At 46.4% G+C, this 25,793-nt stretch overlaps 1 protein-coding gene across 2 annotated transcripts in view; it reads left to right on the top strand.

Moving 5' to 3' along the window:
• LOC141088324 (musculoskeletal embryonic nuclear protein 1-like) overlaps positions 1–25,793 on the top strand; it is a 123,061-nt gene that overhangs the window by 91,637 nt on the left and 5,631 nt on the right. The window contains exon 9 of one of the 2 annotated variants that reach the window (XM_073574373.1): positions 12,219–12,230. In XM_073574373.1, coding sequence (XP_073430474.1) covers positions 12,219–12,230 — 12 coding nt within the window. Of the gene's footprint in view, positions 1–12,218; positions 12,231–20,992; positions 21,142–25,793 lie in introns of those variants that run through there. The other variant, XM_073574372.1, reaches the window with a different exon arrangement.

Below are 25,793 nucleotides of genomic sequence, written 5' to 3'. Positions count from 1 at the left end.
CGCATTGCACACCTCATAAGAAAAGCGGACACCTATTGCCGCTTCTCCGTTTCACCCGCAGAGCGTCTGATGGTGACTTTAAGGTAAGCCACATTTATTGGATATGATCGCATCAGAGCACACTTTCACTGCAATCTTGTTGGTGGTAATTTGTATCTCCAAGTGTTAGGTCAGTTTTGGTATGTAATGCTGTGATTTAAAACTAATTTATTGTTTGTTAATTCCCCACAGATTTCTTGCAACTGGAGAATCCCTTTCGTCACTGCATTTCCAGTACAGACTCGGGATTTCCACCATATCTGGAATTGTGAAGTACACATGCCGTGCACTGTGGGACTCCTTAGCTGAAGAGCTTTTACCAGAGCCCACAACAGAGAGGTGGATTGAAATTGCTGACAAGTTTCAACAGATATGTCAGTTTCCAAACTGCTTGGGCGCTGTGGACGGGAAACATATCCGCATTGTAAAGCCAGCCGGATCGGGATCGGAATATTTCAATTACAAGAAATATTTTTCAATTGTCCTCATGGCCATCGCTGACGCGGAATACAAATTTATTGCGGTTGATATTGGGGCCTATGGCCGCTCCAATGACTCAAGTTTTCAAACTGTCTGCCATGGGGCGTAAACTGTATGGAAACACCTTCCAGTTCCCACCACCTAGACCGCTGCCGCAAACATCTGGTCCACCTATGCCATTTGTCTGTGTAGGGGATGAAGCCTTCCAGCTGTCAGAACACCTTTTGAAACCGTACTCTAGCAGAGGATTGACAAGACCAAAACGCATTTTTAATTACCGCCTCACAAGAGCAAGAAGAATGGTTGAATGTACCTTTGGTATTCTGACAGCCAAATGGCGGGTCCTATTGACTGCGATCAACCTCAAGACAGAAACTGTGGACGAGGTGATCAAAGCGTGCGTGGTACTCCACAATTTTGTTATATGCAAGGAACCCATTTCCATTGAGGACACCTCTGAAGAAACCACCTTGCAAGATTACCATGACATTACCACTAGAAGTTCTGTGACGGTTTCAGTAATGAGGGACAATTTTGCACTATACTTTATGTCACCTCAAGGCAGAGTACACTGGCAGGATGACAGAGTGTGAAAGATTTGTGCCCTAACCAAACTTGTGTACCTTCTGTACCAACAGTATATACCTTTGCCAACCAAAGTTGGCTATCTTGTCATGGTCTCTATTTTTAGCTTTAGGCCACAGGTGTGTACCTGGTTGTGTTTTATGCAAAGTATTTCACCTTTTAACAAAAGTTTTGTACATTGTTAGGAAATTACCAACAATAAACACAACTTTTTAGGTGAAATACTTTGCTTCAAACACAACCAGGAACACAACTGTGGCAAAAAGCTAAAATTTACCCACAGTTATATACCTAGTTTTGAATACCATTTCACCTTTTAAATACCCTGTATTTACCTTTTTCGCCGCAGAAAGAAATGACAGACAACCAGTGTAAAATAATTTAACTTTTATTGAAAAATGTTTTTTTTCGTAAACTTTTTTAAAATTTTAATAAACATGTTTAATAAAAATTTGAAACTATAAAACTGAAACCATAAAACTGGTCATTTTTATTTAAATACACACATTATAATTCTGTGTAGTGTGTGGTGGAAATACTGCTGTAGGGGCTGCGGGACACTTCGACACTGGGAGTGTGGAGAGAGGACTGGGATCGTGGTGGGGAAGGAACAGTTAGAGGTGAAGGTGTGGAAAAAACTACAGAATGGGTGGACATGTGGGAAGCAGAAGAGGTGGTGGGTGGTGGAGTGGAGGGTTGGGCAGGGACTGTAGGAGCAGATGATGTTGATGGCAAGTTGTATGGGGAAGGAGTTTGGTACGGGGCAGGTTGCTGGAAGTGGGGAGATGTCTGGTACGGGGCAGGTTGCTGGAAGTGGGGAGATGTCTGGTACGGGGCAGGTTGCTGGAAGTGGGGAGATGTCTGGTACGGGGCAGGTTGCTGGAAGTGGGGAGATGTCTGGTACTGGGGAGGTTGCTGGTACTGGGGAGTTTGCAGGTACAGGTGAGGTTGCTGGTACTGGTGAGGTTGCTGGTGCTGGGGAGGTGGATGGTGCTGGGGAGGTGGATGGTGCTGGGGAGGTGGATGGTGCTGGGGAGGTGGATGGTATGTAATAGGAGGGGGAGGATGGAAAGTGGCTGGAGGTGGATGGTATGTAATAGGAGGGGGAGGATGGAAAGTGGCTGGAGGGGGTGTAGATGTAATAGGAGGGGGAGGATGGAAAGTGGCTGGAGGGGGTGTAGATGTAATAGGAGGGGGAGGATGGAAAGTGGCTGGAGGGGGTGCAGGTGGAGGAACTACTGTGGTGGGAGGAGGAGGAGGTTGGGAGGTAACTTGCTGGAGAGCAGCGTGGCATGAATGCATTACATGCATCTGCTGGGCAGGAGAGAGCGTTTCCATGCGCTCCACAACAGACCTGAAAAAGGTGTGGTTTGGCGAAGATCTTGCTTCTGAATGCATGGTTTGCAGAAGTGTCTTCACCTCCAGAATGCTGGAGTTGATCTGCTGATAGCCTGCGGAGATTTGCTCTGACAAGACTTTTAGACAGTTCTGGAAAGATGCATTCAGATGCAAGAACTCTGGCGCATAAGTCTTTTCCTGACCCCTCTGCCGCTGCCGCCCAGTACCCGCAGGTGTACTAGAGGTGGCAGGGGCAGACGGGTGGGGTAAAGGGAAAGCGATCTCCTCACCAGCAGCTTCATGTAATGTAGGCGGCCACGATGCTCCTGTGCTGGTGGATGGGACAGATGGGTCGAATGTGTTGGAAGGCTGGGAAGGTGCAGATGTACCGGGGCGGTCGAAGTGTCCCTCGGTGCCGGTCTCCTCAGGGATCGCCTCAGAAGGGTCCAATCGTGCCGGCTCCCGAGTGCTGCTCACCGTGCTGTGGAATAAAGAGAAAAAAAAACAATTAAAATACTGACATGGTATGGCCCTGGCTGAAAAAAAAATTTACATCTAACATTTTTTTTCACATGTGGTGTGTAATATTTACCTTCTGGTGACCATTGTTTCCCGGAGGAACGACAGGGCTTCTGCGTACTTGTACTTGCTCCTGCGTCCTCCAGATCCACTCGGGGCCCGCATCTCTTTATTGAACTCCTTCTTGAAACGATCTCTCACAGACCGCCACCGATTCACAATTCTGTTCCCTGAAACGAGAAAGGAGTGGTTAGTATACAACATCAGTGTTTCCCAAACTCCAGTCCTCATGGTCCCCAGGGGTCATGTTTTCAGGATTTCCATAGTAAATAGAAATCCTGAACACATGATCCGTGGGGACCACGAGGACTGGAGTTCGGGAAACACTGGTTTAAATCAAGCAACCGGTACTGTATATACTTACGCTCTGTAATCTGGGCCCGAACATAGAGGTCCTCCCAGCGGCCCACAAGGAGCGAACAGATTTCCTCCCAGAGTCGTCGGGTAACGATCAGGTCAGCGTGGCGGCGGTCAGCCATATTCCAGAGCGGCTCCCTTTCTCTGACGAGATCGATGAGGCGGTCCACATCAATCCCTCCATCCTCAACGTCAGAGTCGGGAGCACGCTGTGAAGGCTGTTAAAGAAAAAGACAAAAATAACATAATTAGCCTCCACAAAAGAAATGAAATAAAAAGTGCAAAAAAACAAAGCAAAAATATTTATACTTACACGCTGGTGACCGCCGCGTTGCTGTCGCCGACGACCCTGGGAGGCACTGCGAGCACCTCTTGGCCGAGCACCAGATTGGGAAGACTAGAGAAGAAAACAAAAAAAGTTATGTCTTTGGATGTAGGCATTTGTTTGCTGTGTGTGGTCTGCAGAACATTGTTTTCTATGTGTTGTGTGTAGTGTGATGTTGTGTTTCTGCGTTTGATGCAAAAAACTTACCAATTGTGAGCCCACTCCAGGTGTCTGTCCACCCCTTCCTTCTTCTTCTGGGAGCTCCTCTTCATCTTGTGATTCCTGTTTTGAAATAAAAGGCCATGAATAGACATATATTACAGAGAAGATGGATTTTGGAAATAAAAACTTACCGTCAAACGCTGACGATGCGAGGGAGGGCTCCCAGAAGATGATGTGCTGTCTTCCTGGTGGCCACACTCCATGCCTGTGGGTGGTGTTCCAGCTGCTGCCATTGCTGCTGCTGCATCTATTGGGCGGCTGTTGAATAAAGAGAAACAAAGGGCTAATGAATATCTTGATATTCAATAGCCCTAGTTTGGAGGAATGGGGGATTTGATAATTACCGTCTCTCATCTGCTGCTGGACTCCCCTCCCGTTGTTCAGCATGCTGCTCCAATTGGGGTGGTGCTGATGGTGCTGCTGCAGATGTCTCCTGCCTTCTCCTGCGCCTGGTTGCTGTCTTGGGTGGCATGTTGGGTGTGGCTGTGGGTCCCACTGTCTTGCTTTTATATATGTCTTGTGGGCAGAGCTACTGAGCATGCTCAGACCAAAAAAACGGATCCGGCGCATTGCGGCGCTCATAGGCTTTCATTGTGTGAAAAAGCCGGACGCGCCGGATCCGGCGTGTCCGACTTTTTCGCCGGAGACAAAAAACGTTACAGTAGACGTTTTTTCCAGACGCCGGATCGCGACACATTGTGACACATTGCCGGATCCGGCGAAAACCGGATGAAACGCATGGCCATCCGGCGCGATCCGGCGCAAATGCAAGTCAATGGGGGGGAAACCGGATCCGGCATTGCATTTCGCCGGATCCGGTTTCTGTCAAAAGCGCCGGATCGCGCCTGACGGCGAAAACCTGATGTGTGAAAGAGGCCTTACCCCGAGACATAAAAAAGCCAGGCTGGAGTTTGCCAAAACTTACCTGAAAAAGCCTAAAACGTTTTGGAAGAATGTTCTCTGGTCAGATGAGACAAAAGTAGAGCTTTTTAGGCAAAGGCATCAACATAGAGTTTACAGGAGAAAAAAAGAGGCATTCAAAGAAAAGAACACGGTCCCTACAGTCAAACATGGTGGAGGTTCCCTGATGTTTTGGGGCTGCTTTGCTGCCTCTGGCACTGGACTGCTTGACCGTGTGCATGGCATTATGAAGTCTGAAGACTATCAACAAATTTTGCAGCATAATGTAGGGCCCAGTGTGAGAAAGCTGGGTCTCCCTCAGAGGTCATGGGTCTTCCAGCAGGACAATGACCCAAAACACACTTCAAAAAGCACTAGAAAATGGTTTGAGAGAAAGCACTGGAGACTTCTAAAGTGGCCAGCAATCAGTCCAGACCTGAATCCCATAGAACACCTGTGGAGAGATCTAAAAATGGCAGTTTGGAGAAGGCACCCTTCAAATATCAGGGACCTGGAGCAGTTTGCCAAAGAAGAATGGTCTAAAATTCCAGCAGAGCATTGTAAGAAACTCATTGATGGTTACCGGAAGCGGTTGGTCGCAGTTATTTTGGGTAAAGGTTGTGCAACTAAGTATTAGGCTGAGGGTGCCAATACTTTTGCCCATTTTTGGAGTTTTGTGTGAAATGATCAATGTTTTGCTTTTTTGTGTGTTTTTTCATTTAAGACAAATTAAATGAAGATAATAATACCAAAGAATTTGTGATTGCAATCATTTTCAGGAAGAAACTGAGTATTATCTGACAGAATTGCAGGGGTGTCAATACTTTTGGCCACAACTGTACTATCCTTACATTTTTCTGACAATAGACTGCAAAACTGATATTTGTGCCACCTAAGTGTTGCTGAGCATCCAAGCAGGTAGCGGTGTTGCATGTGGTATCAGGGCTCCCAGCACAGCAGGCCTACACTGATACCTCACCCACCTCATCTTAATTTGAAGTTCAATTCAAAGCTGTAAATGCTGGCCCAGACCCTGGTACCTCATGCCTGGCTGATTGCTGCTGTGCCATTCTAAAATTTGCACTGTGGGTGAATTGAGATCACTTTCCTGGTGACTGCCCCTAATTTAATGTATTTTGGCAGCTTTTGGGCCCATTTGAAGGTGTTGTGTATGCGTTTGTTTTTGCCTCCCATTGACTCCAATGACATTCGGCTATGTTCAGCAAATATTCGACTAATAAATCGGCGAATATTGCAAAATCGTCAATCGTAATCCGATCCAAACATTGAAATATTCGCTCATCTCTAGTCCTGGGTAGTGAAGAGTCAGGGAAATAAATTGAGGAGTCTGAGTCGGAGGTTTGGCTTAAGCCCCCGTTACACATAGCGATATCACTAGCAATATCGCTGTAACATCACCGATTTTGTGACGTTATAGCGATATCGCTATGTCTGATACCTCCAACCGGCTCCCCCCTGGACCATTTCTCGTTGGGCGCTTCCTGTGGCGCCGACGAGCGACACGTGGACGCGGGCGGGAGGACGTCAGGATCGCCGCGTCTGACAGGTAAGTAGCGACCCCCGACCCCCGCTATGTCGCTGGTGAGATCTGCCTGTGTGGCAGCTCACTAACGACCACTTAGCGATGCACCAGCGATCCATATCGTTGTCGGGATCGCTGGTGCATCGCTAAGTGTAACGGTACTCTTACCGACGCCTCAGCCTTGCCTTGCACTGTCGGAGGGAATCTATATTTCACTGGCCTCCTGGCTGTGTTAACAGAACGTGGCTCACATCATTAGTGAAGTGATGTGTAAGCAGATAACCAGTACTGTAGAATCCTTTTCAAACTTGGCAAGAGATAAAACTTCACTTTTCATGAGGGACAAGATTAGATGTGTGTGGCCACATCTGTCTCCAGCTGTCAGGCACATGATGACTTGTATGTAATGCCTCGGTGAGTAGTTTTTTCAACATACTGTACAAGAATCACGTGGTGATCAGGCGGGATCACCAACAATACCTGCGAGATCACCAACTATATCTGCAAGATCACCAGTGGACAGCTGTGATTAAAGGGGTTGTCCTTGTTCGCTTCTTAAACCAAATATTATGCCCCAATAAAATAATAAAGCCTATACTCGCCTGCCATGTCGGCTCCGTTCCCGCAGTGTCAGCACTCACTCTCCCCGGAACTGTGACGCGGTATTATGACACGTGACACCAACGCCCAATCAGCGCTGGTTTCACTGACTCCACCTTTGGACAAACTGAATATAAAGAGGAAGCCAGGGCTGCAGCTCATCCTGGACTTCCTCTTTATGTTCAGTTTGTCTGAAGGCGGAGACAGTGACACCAGCGCTGATTGGGCATCGGTGTCATGTGACACAACACCGCATCACAGCTCCGGGAAGAGCGAGTGCTGACACCGCGGGAATGGAGCTAGCACGGGAGGCAAATATAGGCTTTATTATTTTATCGGGGCTGAACATTTGGTTTAAAAAAGGGTTGTCCTAGTATTGGACAACCCCTTTAATGGTAGTTACATTCTAGTACAAAAGGCTGAACAAATCTCAGATGCCTGCAGTATAACCCTTTAATCATGGCCATCGATATTTCCGGTTCTGATTGATGGAGGGTGTCCCTGACATTTCAATTCCTGTTTATGGTTAGGGTTACACGACAAAATGTGTCACATGACACTGAAATGGCAGCGACACATTGAAACAGTGGATGTAATCATTCCCTATGGTGTGGTATTGTCAGGGCTACCATCAAGGCATTACTGCCCTTACTGGAATATGGGGTCTGGCGAGCAGAGGGGGGCCCGGAGCGGAAACCCTCTATTCTGCTTACTGGGCCCCAAAGGCAGGATTCTGCCAGTTCAGTAACTGAATGAGTATCATCAGATGAACGGGCAGTTAAAATCTATTGCTGGGCGGGTGGATATCCTTCAGCATGGCAACAGTTAACAGCTGTCAGCCAATCACAAGCCAGCAGCTGACGTCAGTGCGCACGTCGTCAGCATATAACGTCACTGCCTTTCTCTGGGACAATTGCGCCTCAGATGAATCGAGCATAGGACACTGCTGGACCTCGGCCAGATAAGGAGAAACTTTTTTTCTTTAAAGCCGCACTGTGGGTGCATTATACTATGGGCATGCATTATTCTGCTATATATGACTATGGGGTGCATTATACTGCTATATATAACTATGGAGTGCATTACCCCTCTATGGGTGTGCATTATACTCCTATATTTGACTATGGGGTTCATTATACTACTATGGGGGTGCATTATACTATTATGGGCGTGCATTATACTGCTGTATATAACTATGGGGTGCATTATACTATTATGGGCGTGCATTATACTGCTATATATGACTATGGGGTGCATTATACTGCTATGGGGTGAATTATACTACTATGGGTGAGCATTATACTTGGCCTTTGGAGCCTCCCGGTAGGCAAATAGTAGGTGTGGGAGGTACCGCTCCCAGTAGCTCCCGTGGAAGTCAACCAACATCCTAAGCATCTGATTGAGGGTGCCATTGAACTGCTCCCACAGACCATTAGTCTGCAGATGGTTCAGGCTGGCCACCAGATGTTGCACCTGTATTTGCTTACCAAAGGACTCCATCAGCTGCGACATGAACTGGGTCCCTTGGTCAGTAAGCATTTCCTGGGGAAATCCCACTCTGGAGAAAATCTCCAGTAAAGCATTGGCCACCTTGTCGGCCTGAGTGGATGACAAGGCTACCGCTTCCGGGTACCGAGTGGCATAATCCACTACCGTTAGTATGTAGCGTTTCCTGGAGAGGCTGGGAACGGACAGCGGTCCAAAGTGATCCACAGCCACCCTCCAGAAAGGCTCGTCAATGATGGGCAATGGCACCAGTGGGACTTTGGAGCGCAACCCTGCCATCCCCACTCTTACAGGTGTCACACAAACAGCAGTAGGCAGCCACATCGGCCCCCATTTTAGGCCAGTAGAAATGCTGGGCTTTCCTGGCCTTGGTCTTAGCTATCCCTAAGTGTCCAGCCATCGGAACCTCATGTGTGATCCGCAGCAACCCCGCCTGGAACGGATAGGGTACCACTGTCGGTCCCTAGGCCACGCTTCTGGTGACTCTTGCTGAACAGACACCCGATACAGCCTTCCCTGGTCCCAGAACACCCGCTCGAGGTCTGAGTCCATGAAAGGCTGTGCCGCCTGCTTTTTAAGGGCCTTCAGGCTGTCATCTGTTATGAATGAGTCACTCAGGAGGAAAAAACAAAAAGCAAGCTAAGCCCAGAAAACCGGAGAGGTTGGTAACTAGCGGATTGCAGACCCCTGATCCTATCCACACAACTAGCAGTAGCCGTGGAGCGTGCCTACTGTGGTCCTAGATGCCTCGACATGGCCGGAGAACTAAATAAGTCTAAAGAAAGAAAGGGAAAATCTAAACTGCCCCAGAGCAGACCCCAAAGCAATAGACAGCCCCCAACATGTATTGTCGGTGAAACAAGATGAAAACACAAACACAGATAGAAAGATAGTGAGGGCCCCATCGTTTGCTCAGCCTAACTAGAAAGGACAGGAAAGAAAAGCTGCTGTCTGCAATCACGCAAAAAACCCTGCCAAAAAAAATGTCCAACACGTCTGATAGAAAAAGGCCCTGAAGTCGCTAGACTTCAATTCCCTATATCAGCACTCAGGTATATTCTGAAGACAGAGCAAAAGAGATCAACTGATCAGAGACAAAATGGGGATTCAGCCCAGTCCCAGCCAGGGCTGGATGAACATAAAAACTAAGTAAACCAGACGAAAACTCATATGAACAATAGAAGAGAAAACGTAGCTTTAAGAAGGCAGGAACCAAGCTGGAAACCAGAAACCACAGTCAGGAGAAATCACCAGCAAGAAACTAGGGAGTCGGCTGCCTTAAATCCAATCAGAAATTCCTGATGTCCAATCACAGTCCTCTTCCTCAGGTGGCCGGTCTCTGCCATTTAGATCAGCTTCATTACCTCCCTTCACCAACAGAGGGAGTCCAGATAGAGAACTCACTACTCCTCTGTCAGCACAGCCAGCTCCATATCCCTCACCAGAAGCCAGAGGCAAACCCGAAATTGAGCTCACAACAGTCATCGACTTCCAACTGTGCCTGAAAAACCTGACTAGACGTGGCCAGAATGGACAAAACTGCCACGTCTTCTGTCAGTTCCCCGGGACCCTTCTCCAGGCCTCCCTCTAGCTCAGCCGCCACTTGTTCCGAAGGGGGAAGGCTGTCGGACCTCCGTGAGGCTCCTTGGGCTCATGCACACCCACTCCTGATGACAGCGGCCACGACCGCTGTAACCCTGGGTAGTGCCTGCCTCCCATCGGCTTCCACACAGGTGGCCAACTCAGTTGGACCAACCTGGTCTCCTGGCATCCCAGGTGTGGGGACCTATTGCCCTGCGGCCTTACCTGGAAGCTCCACCTCTCCTGTGACAGCCCCAACCCCATTGACGTTCCCCTTCCTGCAGCTGCGCAGAACCCAGCAGTTTGGACTCATCTAGGGGCCCTACAATCTCTGCGGCAGCCCCTCTCACTAACTCTAATTCTGGCCTTGCAGCTACCTGCCCCCTACCTCTCCCTCCAGAGCACACTGTCTCATCAAACCTGGGGGGCATTCTCACACCTTCCTATCTTCTGGCTCCATCTCATCTGCGTGCGCTGTATGTGTCCTGTCAGCACAGGAGTGACTCTCAGCTCTCACCTCCCCTCTTGATGCAAAAGGAACAGGCAACACACTTACAACATTACTAGCAGTAGACAAATCAAGACATAGTGGGGGACCAGGACTTGGGGTCTCAGTAGCCACATACTGTGACACCCCAAATCTGTCCCAAGTAAAACCTTTGCGGGAATATTCGCCGACACTCCCACCTCCCTCATTCCTCGCTCGGCGCCCCAGTCCAAATGAACCCTGGTGACGGTCAGCGATGGTTCAATGCCTCCAAACCCGGAAATGGCAAGGGTTTTTCAGGGTATCAAGTCCTCGGGGCAGCGCTGGCGTTAGGGGCAGGCAGACTAGGCAGCTGCTTAGGGTCCCCGTTCCCCAGGGGCCCCCAGCTAGTGGCACATCATGCAGCCGCTATGGGGCCCCTGTGAGGCAGGGGGGCCACCTGCCCCCAGCGCCGACTCCCCCCCGCTGCATTGAATTGTACCGGCATCATAGACAGCGTCATAGTCAGGGAGCTAGTCTAATTGCCGTATGTGGAGTAGAGAAGGAATTTTTTTTCCCCAATGTGAAGCTTACTGTTTGCCACATGGGGTTTTTGCCTTCCTCTGGATCAACATGTTAGGGAAGGTTAGGATAGGATATGGGTTGAACTAGATGGACTTAAAGTCTTCCTTCAACCTTAATAACTATGTTACTATGGGGGGTACATTATATTCTATGGGGAGGCTGTGTTATATAATATGGGGAGCTACATTATATTCTATGGGGAGGTGGGCTGTATTATATTCTATTTGGGGCTACATTATATTCAATGGGGGCCTGTATTATATTTATTATATTCTATGGGGGTTATTGCATCATACTCTATGAGGAGGCTACATTGTATTCTATGGGGGCTAGATTATATTGTATGGGGGGCTTCATTATACTTTGAGGGGGCTACATTATATTCTATTAGGGCTGCACTATACTATATGAGTAGGGCTAAATTGTATTCTATGGAGGGGCTACATTATACTATATAAGGGGCTGCAGTATATTCTATGGAGGGGCTACATTACATTATATAAGGGGCTGCATTATATTCTATGGGGGGCTGCATTATACTCTGAGGGGACTGCCATATATTCTATGGAGGGGCTGCATTATATTCTATGGGCGGGTTACATTATATTCTGTGGGGTGGCTGCATTATACTATAAGAGGGGTGCTGCATTTTATTCTATGGGGGGTTACATTATATTGTACGGCAGGGCTACATTATACTCTGTGGGGTGGTTGCATTATGCTCTATGGGGTGGCTGCATTATACTATATGAGGGCTGCATTATACTGTATCGAGGACTATGGGGAATACTTTATACTATGTGAAGAACTATGGGGTGCATTATATTATGGGAAGTGAATTTTACTACATGGATGACTGGCGGTGTATTATACTATATGGAGAACTATGAGGAGTGTATTTTAATATATGGAGGACTGAGGAGTGTGTTATATTATATGGAGGACTGAGTGTATTTTAATATATGGAGGACTATGGGGCACATTATATTATATGGAGCACTATGGGATGTAAACTGTAGATGTGCTGCTGATAACATGATACTGTATGGGGACAGATTGATCCATTAGTGATTGTTCTGTCCCTATCATTCTTTCTCAGACGGTGGAAAGAGGCCGGGAAACAAGTGTTGAACGACATAAATATTGTCGATCACACTCATTTAGCGGCCTGAACTCAGCGCATGTAACTACATTCAAAATGCTTCTGTGTGATGTGCAATGTTAGCATTTGGGCCCCATTTTAAACTTTGCCTAGGGCCCCACTTTGCCTAAAACCGGCCCTGCCTGGGGGAACACCATCTCAGCGCCGGTGTCTCGCAGTCTCATAGCTGTGGCATGGTATATGGTCCCTCCCACCCCTCACCCACACACATGATGGGATAGTTTTGGGGATGAGGACGGGACCTTGTGGCGCTGGGGATACATGGCCCTGACGTGTCCGGGTTGGTTGCAGAGGTGACACCTCCTGGGTTCTACCCATGGCCTGGAGAGAGAAGCAGAGGGGGGCACCCCTTGTATTCTAGGGGCTGAGGAAACAGGGGCAGGATGAATTTTACCCCTTCTCCAGGTGCTGTGGGTGGCCCGCATGGCTTCAGGGGTCTGGTTATTGGCATAGTCATCTGCAAGGGCGGCTGTAGCAGCTGCTCCCTGTGGTTTACAGTCACGGAGGTACTGCTGAAGATCCTCTAGGTCAGGGGTCCTCAAACTTTTTAAACAGGGGGCCAGATCACGGTCCCTCGGACCATTGGAGGGCCGGAATATAGTTTAAAAAAAATTATGAATAAATTCCTGTGCACACTGCACATATCTTATTTAGAAGTAATAAAACAAAAATAGGAACAAATACAATGTTAAAAATGAAGTTAAATCATCAAACTTACCGATTTTTTGGGTTCTTCGAATATCCTACACTTCGAGTCAAATTTTTCTATTTCTTGATATCATTGTTTCCTAGGGATTCAAAATTGCTATTAGTAAAATACCAACATATATACAGCGCTAAAAAAACAATATACCAGCAATAAAATTGCCCACACAGAGACATACAGACTGCACTAACCATCAATGCAGCCTGATCAGTGCCCATCAATGCAGCCTGATCAGTGCCCATCAATGCAGCCTGATCAGCGCCCATCAATGCGGCCTGATCAGCGCCCATCAATGCGGCCTGATCAGCGCCCATCAATGCGGCCTGATCAGCGCCCATCAATGCGGCCTGATCAGCGCCCATCAATGCGGCCTGATCAGCGCCCAGCAATGCGGCCTGATCAGTGCCCATCAGCGCAGCCTGATCAGTGCACATCAATGCAGTCTGATCAGTGCCCATCAATGCAGCTTCACCAGTGCCCATATTGGTGGAACTCCACTTTTACCTCAGGCTCAGACTGGTGTGGTGCAAGAATCCCCAATAGGCAGCATTGGTCCCTAAATGGCAGGTAAATGTCCCCAATAGGCAGCATACGTCTCCAATAGGCAGGTAAATGTCCCCAATAGATAGCACAGGTCCCCAATAGACAGGTAAATGTCCCCAATAGGCAGCATAGGTCCCCAATAGGCAGGTAAATGTCCCCAATAGGCAGCACAGGTCCCCAATAGGCAGGTAAATGTCCCCAATAGGCAGCACAGGTCCCCATTAGGCAGCACAGGTCCCCAATAGGCAGGTGAATGTCCCAAATAGGCAGCGCAGGTCCCCATTAGGCAGGTAAATGTCCCCAATAGGCAGCACAGGTCCCCATTAGGCAGGTAAATGTCCCCATTAGGCAGGTAAATGTCCCCAATAGGCAGCACAGGTCCCCATTAGGCAGCACAGGTCCCCAATAGGCAGGTAAATGTCCCCAATAGGCAGCACAGGTCCCCATTAGGCAGGTAAATGTCCCCATTAGGCAGCACAAGTCCCCAATAGGCAGGTAGATGTCCCCATTAGGCAGGTAAATGTCCCCAATAGGCAGCACAGGTCCCCAATAGGCAGGTAAATGTCTCCAATAGGCAGTACAGGTCCCCATTAGGCAGAACAGGTCCCCAATAGGCAGGTAAATGTCCCCATTAGGCAGCACAGGTCCCTATTAGGCAGGTAAAAGTCCCCATTAGGCAGCACAGGTCCCCAATTGGCAGGTAAATGTCCCCATTAGGCAGCACAGGTCCCCATTAGGCAGCACAGGTCCCCAATAGGCAGGTAAATGTCCCCATTAGGCAGCACAGGTGCCCAATTGGCAGCACAGGTCCCCAATTGGCAGGTAAATGTCCCCATTAGGCAGCACAGGTCCCCAATAGGCAGGTAAATGTCCCCATTAGGCAGCACAGGTCCCCATTAGGCAGCACAGGTCCCCAATTGGCAGGTAAATGTCGCAATTAGGCAGTACAGGTCCCCAATAGGCAGGTAAATGTCCTCATTAGGCAGGTAAATGTCCCCATTAGGCAGCACATGTCTCCATTAGGCAGGTAAATGACCCCAATAGGACGCAGCGTTAAAAAAAAAAAGTACTTACCTATGTCCCCCGCTGCTCTGAAGAGGCGCCCGCTCATCTCTGTCTTCTTCCTGCACAGGCACACAGGCGGCGTGATGACAATCACGCCATCTGTGTGCACTGTGCTCTGCTGCATACGGAGAGCTGCGTAATGCCTTTCCTCGGCGCCTTGTCCCGCCTGCGATTACAGGGCCCGCCAGCATTGAACTGCAGTGCAGTTCATGAGTTCAATGTCGGCCTGGCGGGGGGCCGGATAAAAGTCCTTGGCGGGCTGCATGTGGCCCGCGGGCCATAGTTTGAGGATCCCTGCTCTAGGTCGTTCCACAAAATTGCTCGGTGACAAACTCCTCCTGGATTTCCTGGCCGGTGGTGAGCTCCAGAGCCTTGGTCCAGGGCCCACATGTCCTTGGGGCCGTTTTACTGGCTCAGGAACTTCCTGCGGTAAGACTTCGGGGTGAGGTTGAACTGCTGTAACAGGGCCTGTTTGATGCTCTCATAGTCCTGTTCCATCCCGGCAGGTAAGTCTCCCAAAATTTCCAAAGACTTGCCCCTCAAATGCGGGGGGGGTTAGCTACTTGACCCACTTATCTGAGGCCAGATGGTGCTGTCAGCAGGTCCATTCAAAGGCCTGCAGAAAGGATTCCAGGTCCCTGTCCTTCTCCAGCAAGGCGAAGTCCTTGGTTCGAATCTTGGCTGTTTTTGGTTCCGGAGGTGCTGTAGTGGGTGGTAGGAGACCCTGCCGAACCAACTCCAGCTGATGCTGTTGCTCTGCAGTTTCATGGCATTCCACTGCCTAGCACTCTGCCTGGCGCTCTGCCGCTTTAAGGAGGGTTGCGGAGGCTTCCTTGCGCCCCGCCTGGAGACTCGCCAGGGCAGCTTGAAAGAGGGCCTCCGATCTGAGCTGTCCTGGGAGGACAGGTCAGGGCAGTAGGAGTGCGTTCTCCTGCGGCAGGGTAGTGCACTGGCAGCGAGGCGCTTGGGGAACCCAGGAGGGACCCCCCTGGTTCACCCCTTCATCAGAACCAGTACAGTCATTTTCCGCATTACGGGCTAGCTCCACGGCCATCATTCTTGTCCAGCTTCAAGTGCTTGCAGCCAGTCTTTTCAACCCTCGGTCGCGGACGCAGCAGCAACCCGAGCACCCATACCTCTACAGTACTTGCACTCGGACTGTCTAGTGCTGAGCTGATCTTAAGACCCCAGCAGCAAAAGCTACCCCTGTCAGTTCTTAGTGTCTGGGAGCAGGGATCCCACGCACACGATTATCTCGATCCCACCAATCTCTGATGGATTGCACAGGGGAAGGGGGTGTTGACTTTGCTCACCTCAGGGAAGGGGAGAGCAAGATCCAGCAGGGATCGGCTCTCTGGCACCACCAATTGCCCAGGTCAGTCAGGGAACTACACCGAGGGCAAATAGTCGCCAGAAAGGCTTCCCTTATAGGTATGAGTTATTGAGGCGCTCACAGTGAGGAGGGATATATATCACCAGTCCAGGCTGGGGATATAAATATACAAACCTCCCGGCCGTCACCGCCAGAGTTCCTCACTAACACAGTACAGTTTGCTGCCACCAGTTCCTCATTTGAAATAAGCCCCATCTGACAGCAGGCTTATATCAGGTCAGGAACCAACTCGGGTAGGGTATAATAACCAATGGAGTGTGCGGACGTGAGGATTCATGTATCGAGATAAAAGAGGCACCTAAGATTAATTTTATATTTAATTGCCGAAAAGGCGCACTAGAAATATACAGGTGTATATTTACAAGAACAATATACAGGTATGCAGTCAAGAGTGTAGTACAAGGATAGGGTATCGATAGGTTGCAATTACCGTGTTATGCAGCATGCGACCAGAGGGAGGCGTTGATGGATCACAGGTCCAAATCTTAGTTACATCGTTTTCCTGGCCGCGTCAGCTAATGGATCCTCCTGCCAGTAGAAAAACTGAGTCCAAAATGAGGGGCTGCCTTATATCTCCTAGGCTGCTCCCTCCCACAATCTGCCTCCACCTCTGGGCTTGTGCAGCCTCTCTCCTCCCATATCTGAGAGTATGATTTTCTGTCTAGGACCGTGGAGGTTCATAACTTTCCGCCAAAGCTCTGAATAGAATGGCAGCGGTGCCACTGGATTCTGCTGAGTTTTATCTGCACATAGAGACTAAATATGCCTACCGTATGTAATTCCTGATAGCTTTGCTTCATAACTTCATAACGCAGAATGCTACAGGTGGCTGCCAGGCACGAGCGTGTGGGGGAAGGAATGCCGGTTCTGAGAATGTGCTTGGCTAGGCTGAGATATTACATTCCGTTATTATAGGTCATTTTCCAGATTCAATAACTCAGAGCCTTGCTGTGACCTGTTGTGCCACAATTTCTCCATGTGTTTGAGTCAGACAAAGGAATCCAGTTTGGCTGTGCCTGCAGGAGAGTTCACGACCTTGTGATAATTTATGGGGACTGAGTTTCAAAGGGCTTGTTCTTGGAGTTAATTAAAGGAAAACATTGCATTGCCTTTTATGGCCTGGGGAAACGCAAGGGTGGGGTCACATTTCAGGAGTGGAGTGAGATGTCCTGAACCTAATCCAAAATGGAGTCTCACTCGTCCCTCACAGGGTGTATTATATTAAGATGGATGACTCTTGGGGTAAATTATACGACTATATATGAATATGGGATGCATTATACTACTACGTATGACAATGGTGTGCATTATACTATTATAGATAACTATGGGGTGTATTATACTATTATGTAAGACTATGGGGTGCATTATACTACTATGGATGACTAAGGGATTGCATTATACTACTATGGATTAGAGTTGAGCGACTTTGGTCGGATCGGGTTTCGTGAAACCCGACTGAAACAAAATTTGAGTCGGATGAAACTGGTCTGACTAGGGCAAAAAAAGTCGGAGTTTCGTCTGAAACCCGACCCCAATGTAAGTCAATGGGGAATAAAAGTCGGCATTGAGTGGATGAATGTCATCCGCTCAATGCCGACTTTTATTCCCCATTGACTTACATTGGGGTCGGGTTTCAGACGAAACTCCAACTTTTTTTTGCCCTAGTCAGACCAGTTTCATCCAACTCAAATTTTGTTTCAGTCGGGTTTCACGAAACCCGATCTGACCAAAGTCGCTCAACTCTACTATGGATGACTATCAGGGAAATATGGGGGGGCAATATGGAGACATGAGGCAGAATGGGAGGACATGTGGGGTCCAGAATGGGAGGATACATGGGTCCAGAATGGGAGGACACGTGGAGTCTAGAATGGGAGGACACGTGGAGTCTAGAATGGGAGGACACGTGGAGTCCAAAATGGGAGGACATATGGAAGCAGGGACATTGTTACTGTAGGGGCTAATTAACAGATATTATTTTTGAGGATACTGTGTTCAGTGTGGGAGAGGAAAGGTCCTGTTACTATGCAAGATAACATGGTCACTTTTTTTTCCTAATCTGGTGTAGCATAGAGGTTGGAGAAAAATTGGGGAATGTGCTCTAGATAACTGTGTTATTTTCTGCAGAGGTGAGTCCTGGCTGGAAGAAGTGATGGCGGTCTCTGCTGGATTAAGATGAAGGACCAACTAGAGACATCACCGGTGAGTCAGTGTGTTACCTATACACGGACACTATACTCTATATACAGAAGTCCTGCATATAATGTCACTGGTGATCACTGTATTATTTGTGCAGTGATACTACAGTATATAGAGGTCCTGTGTATAATGTCACTGGTGATCACTATATTACTTGTACACTGACACTATATACAGAGCTCTTGTGTATAATGTCACTGGTGATCACTGTATTATTTGTGCAGTGACACTATATACAGAGCTCCTGTGTATAATGTCACTGGTGATCACTATATTACATGTATACTGACACTGTACAGAGCTCCTGTGTCTAATGTCATTGGTGAACATTGTATTACTTGTACACTATATGCTATATACAGAGCTCCTATGCATAACGTCACTGGTGATTACGGTATTACTTGTACACCGACACTATATACAGAGCTCCTGTATATTCTGTCACTGGTGATCACTGTATTACCTGTAAACTATATACAGAGCTCCTGTGTATAATGTCACTGGTGATCACTGTATTACCTGTACACTATACACAGAGCTACTGCGTCTAATGTCATTGGTGATCCTTGTATTACTTGTACACTATATGCTATATACAGAGCTCCTGTGCATAATGTCATTAGGGATAATAATAATAATATTTATTTTTATATAGCGCTAACATTCCGCAGCGCTTTACAGTTTGCACACATTTCATCACTGTCCCCGATGGGGCTCACAATCTGAATTCCCTATCAGCATGTCTTTGGAGTGTGGGAGGAAACCGGAGTGCCCGGAGGAAACCCACGCAAACACGGGGAGAACATACAAACTCCTTGCAGATGTTGTCCTTGGTGGGATTCGAACCCAGGACCCCAGCGCTGCAGCGCTAACCACTGAGCCACCACTGTATTACATCTATACTGACACTGTATACTGAGCTCCTGTGTCATATGTCATTGGTGAACATTGTATTGCTTGTACACTATATGCTATATACAGAGCTCCTGTGTATAATGTCACTGGTGATCACTGTATTACCTGTACACTGACAATATATACAGAGCTCACGTGTATGTCACTGGTGATCACTGTATTAGCTGTACACTGACATTATATACAGAGCAGCTGTGTATGTCACAGGTGATCACTGTATTACCTGTACACTGACACTATATACTGTATATTATATGCAGAGCTCCTGTATACAATGAACTTATGGTAAAATTAGTATTGTTTTTTTTATCCATGATCAGTATTGTAGTATTCGGTCACTATGTGGTTGTAATACAGTATGTGGTCTGGTCATGGTGTGGCAGTCTTTGTCACTTGTATGTGTTATTCTTGGCCACTATTTAGTAGTAATATGTGGTCCGGCCATGGTGTGGCTGTATTTGTCCCTTCTATGTGGTATCTTTCAATCACTATGGTCTGGTCATGGTCTGGCAGTATTCGTTCCTTGTATGTGGTATTATCCGGTCACTATGTGGTGCTAATATGTGATACAGTCATGGTGTGACTGTATTTGTTCCTTGTATATGGTCCTATTGTTCATTTTTAAAAGATGTATGTGACACATTCCTTTAAAGAAACAAATAAAAAAGTATCTAAAAAGAGTACAGGATATTTTCAGAAATGTTTATGTTTAATAGTTTAGAGTAGACTACCTTGTCGTGGTGGTGGCTTAAAAAATGTTTTGGCCAAAACAAAAGCTGCTGGCTATATATATGATCTGGTGTTAGATGGGAACCTGTTAATGTATGATTGGTGAGGACGTGGTGCAGAAGTGGAGTATTTCCAAGATTTGGTGGTGGGACTGTGGAGGTTTGGAGGCAGAGCTAGGTGGAGCCTGGGCAGAGTCTCAAGGGGTCCGAACGTTTTGCCAGTATGGGGCCCTGAAATTCCTGGTGGCAGCCCAACCCAAAAGCATACTGCTAAAGCAACACTTGAGTGGTTTAAGGGAAAACATGTAAATGTTTTGGAGCAGCCTAGCCAAAGCCCAGACCTTAAACCAATTGAAAATCAGTGGTCAGACTTGAAGATCGCTGCTCACCAGAGGAAACCATCTAAATCGAAGGAATTGGTGCAGTTTTGCATTGACGAATGGGCAAAAATCTCAGTGGCAAGATATGAAAAGCTCATAGAGACTTGTCCAAAGCAACTTGCAGCTGTATTTGCTGCAGAAGGCGGCTCCACAAAGTACTGACTTTAGGGGGGCGAATAGTTATGCACACTGAAATCTTCAGCTATTTAGTCCTATGTGTTTGCTTCACAATAAAAAGAAAACCAAATGTTCACAGCTGTAGGCATGTTCTTCACATGAACTTGTGCAAACCCTCAAAAAAACAAACAGTGAAATTCCAGATTACGAGGTACGAAAACACAAAGAACGCTTGGGAGGAAGGGGGTGGGTAAGGGTTCTTGGGTTCAATACTTTTGCAAGTCACTGCATATGTGTTCATTTACCTTGAATTTTTGGTTTTTATCTACTGTACTGGTAAATTATGGCATTTGAGTGGACAAACGTGCAAAAAAAAGTAAAAGACAAAAGTGCACAAAATTCATAAACCGTGTCCGTCATGCTGAAGAACGCGTCGCAAAAAAAAACCCCAAAATGTCTGCCCCAAGACCAAAAAAAGTAAAGAACTTCCAAAAACATGGCTGATGAATAGGGCAAAATATGTGCTTTGCATCTTCTTCTACAGGAATTGATGATGTGGTTTATAAATTTGGCGGCTGTTGTAACATGTTCCCCCGTTAAACAACAGTTGCTTGGATTCTTTGTACTCCAGTCAGCTTACAGAAAAAAACCCTTGAGAGCTTTGCTTCTCTGGATAAGGCTCTGGCTGTAGAAACTCCTACTCCCCGCGTCACCCGTCCCCTACATATATAGATGCAGCTGTCAAGCACTGGGCTGCAGCGACCTCCACGGCGTTGTCTTCTGTCGTCATTCAACAGTTGTGAGCTGAGATGTCCCAACCACAGGCGAGTTACATAGAACTATTATGTATAGGATAGAACTGTTGGATGTAACATCTGAAAAGTCTCCGATGAAGAATGTCTCTGTGTTTCAGCGGAGGCAGAAATAGAAAAATGTCTCTGCCATCATTACTGCTACTCTAATGCATTTGCTCATCCCCTTCACTTACAGAGGAATGTGGACATACTTTTTTTATTGTTCATTTTGTATCCGATTTATTCTTACTATTACCGTATATTGGTGACGAGACACAAGTAGTCTCGAAAACTTGACATTTGTTACCATCTCTTCAGTTGGCCATTAAAAGGTATAGGACTCTAAAATGTTAACGTTTCTACTATTATGGATTAATATAGAGTATTTTTCCCTTTCTTGTTCCATTGTGATTTCTCCATAGTGCAGATGTCCGAGTATATACTTCTTGCTGTGAATACTCACCTATAACTTATAGAATAGGAAACGGCCCAATGATAAACAAGTAAAATAAATTTTCATTCTGTGTATCAAAAAGTATATAATTTCAGATTGACTGTCTTTACCCCAATCTGGCAAATTCACCATGTTAGTCCCAAATTCCGTGATCCTGGAAGGCTCATACTGTAACCTCGGTGAGTCTCTGGTCTGACAGAAGGTTCCGTAATGAGAATACGGTGGTAGACTGGCATATTGGTGGGTGCACAAGGGTAAGGTCCTCTTTGGGCTCTGAGCATTTCCTATGTGACGTAGAGAAAAATTATGAATTTTCTTGACCCTAGAGTCACTATGAGGTTGGATTCGCAGCTTTCAGTTCCGATTTTCTTGCGTTTTACAGTATCCAAATGTTTGCTACTGTGAGGATGTGATGTAACACTAGAAATGTTTCAGTATTTCACACCGTCTTTAACTTGTACCCTCATTTATATCCAATTTAGAAACAGACGGGTAAAAAAATATATTACTTTGTATATTATACTCGAGTCTGCTTCCTTCTAGTCCATATCCTATGCTAAAATGCCTTCATATTCTCTTATGAATACATACTTAAAAAGAGCAATAGATGCTCCACTGCATGGATTCACATGCTGCATTTAATTCATAGGATAAAAAAAAACATAAAAAGATACTTGCTATTCCAAAGTGAATATTGTATGTTTTCAGACTTTGTCAGACAATCCAAAGAAAAGTGTAACGTTTCCATCTCTATAATGGGACCTTCATCTGTCCCTGACTACTGAAGGTGGGGATATACACCGGAATATACACATGGTTGCCGCCCTACAGCACTTTTTCCTGTGTGTATCTTTTGTCTAATCTACAGGAATCCACGTCTGATGAAGGTCCAATTATAGGGGCTGAAACGTTAACAGATTTGTTTGGATTGCCTGACAAAGTCTGAAACAATATCATTTCACCTTTGAGTACTAAGTACCTTTATATGTTTTTATCTCCTAGACATCGTCTTGAGCACCTCCCCACCTAACAGGAGTGCCATATATCCATTGTAATTCATAGCAGGCTGCTATTACTAAAGAAACACAAAATGACACAGGCTATTACTTTTGGGTTTTCCATCTTTTGTGACAATTTACAATTTATTTTTTTTTACTTAGAAACATGTAATTACAGTGATTGCAATTGGCTTTCATTAAAAAGTTTCCACCGTTTGACTTTTACCAGCTCTTTGTTTTCTGGCACATTCAACTTTGCTGTGGTCTGTGGTCAAATCAGAAGAGCTCAGAAAAAAAAGACACGAGTTACAAACGCCCTGGTGGATTCTCATGGCGGGCTGACTGAAGGATTCTCAGTTAACTCATTCTGCAACCAGTGCAACACAGAGATTGTAGAAAGTAAATGATGCAAAATTTTTAACAAAACCCAATCGTAAAAAAAAATAGTTTGTTCCGATTACATGCATTTAAGTAAAAAAAAAAAGTCCCCAAAGTAAAGTGCCCAGAACAGTTGCTTTGCGTGAATTATTTTTGTTCTCGATCCTGAGTGTGAACGGCGGAAATAAACATTTTCAAGGTGACCTCATGACTCACTGTGTCCAAATTAGACGTGGTTGACATCTGTGCTACTTTTCATCCTGAGTAGTGACAACACAATCTCTGGATCTTTATTCCTTCCAAGAGGACAGTCGCAGGCGGTTTACAGAGCAGTTTTGTGCCAGCTCTGGAGAGTATAACCATGACCTCCCCTCCCCGTTGAAATTTCTGTTACATGCCATAATGGCTTTGTAAAGGGTGAGTGGTTTCTGTAAACCAACATGATGCAGATTTCTCTCCCTGTGTTTATATTGCCGTCGCTCACTTTATATCAACGCGTTGGGTACATTGAATCGAGGTTCTGGCATAGGCTCTGCATCTTAGCAAGGCTTCACAGTGTTCAGAACTACTTTCATGGCTTCATTTTGGGGCTTCTGTTTGAACCCCTTTAAAAAACGTGATTCAGACGTCTGACCTACAGAGCCATTTATCACAGTGAGACAAACAAACTGAAAAATGCACTGTGTTTTGTCGCGATGCCCAATTTTAAAAGGGAATCTGTCAACAGGTTTTTGCTACCTCGTATGAGAGCACCATCATGTAGCCAAAGAGAAACTGAATCCAAGGATGTATCACTTAGATTACTGGGTGCAGCTATTCTGAAACCGAGTTCTTAGAGTTAGAATGCCGCAGAACTGAGAAAGCTGCCTCCGCCCACACCAGGCTCTCTGCATACATTGTTTATAGACCGTGAGCTGCTTATCACAGGAGAGGGCGGAGTCAGACTAGCATGCAGGCACTGCTGTAGTTCAGCAACAATAATCACCATGTGATAAAACCTTCAGTGTAAGTAAACCCCAGCTCACAGCTTGACATGTGATACATCCTTGACATCTGTGTTTTAACCCATACCTCATGATGTCCTCAGATTACATATCAAAAATATGCTGATCGATATATACTACAAATATATATATATATATATATATATATATATATATAAATCCTGAATACTTGCAGAAATAGTGCCAATCTGGGCATCCCCAGAAGGCAAAAAAAGAGACCGAGCCCTGTATGAGATCAGAGTATTTGCATGAGATACCTGTAAAGATGGTGCCCCTATGAAAACAGAGTACCCCCTAAAGTGAAAATAACCTGCATAGAAGAAAGCACCAAGGTAAGGCTTAGGCTGTGTTCACATGTTGCTTTTTTTTGCGTTTTAGCAGCTTTTTTTAAAGCGCGATTTTGCGCGAAAACGCAAAAAAAAGCATCCCATGCAATCCTATGGGATTCCGCAATGCTGTGCTAATGCTACAGATTTTCCGGCGGCGGAATCGCATCGCGGAAAAATATGCAGCATGCTCATTATTTTGCGGAATCACGGCAATTCCGCCCACATAGGAATGCATTATTCCGCTTACTTCCCGCATGTGGTTGTGCCCACCATGCGAAAAGCAAGCAGAACATTTGTGGATGGTACCCAGGGGCTGGAGGAGAGGAGATTCTACTCCAGGCTCGGGGTACCATATCCCTGTAAAAAATAGAATAAAAAATGGTGTTATATTCACCTTCCGGCATCCCGTGCAGCCTTCCCAGACCTCAGCAAAGCTTCCGTTCCCAGTAATGCCTTGCGAGACCTTTGATGACGTCGCAGTCTCGCGATAATGTTAGCGGTCCCTATTCCTCGCGAGACCGCAACGTCAACAAAGGTCTCGCAAGGCATTACTGGGAACGGAAGCATCGCTGAGGCCCGGGAAGGCTGCGCGGGACGTCGGAAGGTGAATATAACACCATTTTTTATATTTTTAACATTATATCTTTTACCACTGATGCTGCATAGGCGGCCTCAATAGTAAAAAGTTGGTCACATTTGTCAAACACTATGTTTGACGAGTGTGACCAATCTGTCGATCAGTTCTCCAAGCGATACTACAGATCGCTTGGAAAACGCTAGCATTCTGCAAGCTAATTACGCTTGCAAATCGCTAGTTTTTCCGCGGGAATTTAAAATGCGATTTTCCTGCGGAATGGAATTCCGGAATTCTCGCGGTAACTTCCACTACGTGTGCACATAGCCTTAGGGCTAAAATAGCCAGCAAGTCACCAACCAGGAGAACACATGTCAGGGCGTTGGGGATAGCAAGGCAAATGGGACAGTGGTCTCGGGACCAAATTTGATGTGGGGAGCCCCACATATATATACTACTTTGTCTTGGGGATTGTTGTTTCACCCATATATTATATTATATTTTGGTGTGCTATATTGCTGCTTTATGGGACCTATGTGATGTGTTTTGTATTTTTAATTGATTTTATTGTGGTTTATTTTGTCTATATAATAATTGTTTATACACTTTCTTACGTATCATGGTCTATAAATATTTTTACTCATGGGTGTGCGCTTTTTTGTGCATGGATCTTTTTCTCTAAGGCTATGTGCACACGTTGCGGATTCTGCTGCGTTTGCGCAGCGTTTTTGGCCCTGCGGAAACGCAGCAGTTCCGCAGACATGGCACAGTACCATGTAACCCTATGGCATTTCAAATCCGCTGTGCTCACGCTGCGGTTTTTTCTGCGCGGTTTTGCTGCTGTTTACAAACCGCAGCATGTCAATTGTTTGTGCGAATTCCGCAACGGTTTCACACCTTTAACATAGTAGAGGTGTGAAACCGCAGGGCAAAACCACAGGAAAA

Source organism: Dendrobates tinctorius, unplaced genomic scaffold (assembly GCF_039654945.1).
Source record: "Dendrobates tinctorius isolate UK_male_01 unplaced genomic scaffold, ASM3965494v1 ptg000038l, whole genome shotgun sequence".
NCBI classification, from domain to species: Eukaryota; Metazoa; Chordata; class Amphibia; order Anura; family Dendrobatidae; genus Dendrobates; species Dendrobates tinctorius.
The sequence above is the reverse complement of the archived record's forward strand: the minus strand, read 5'-3'. Positions and strand labels throughout refer to the sequence as shown.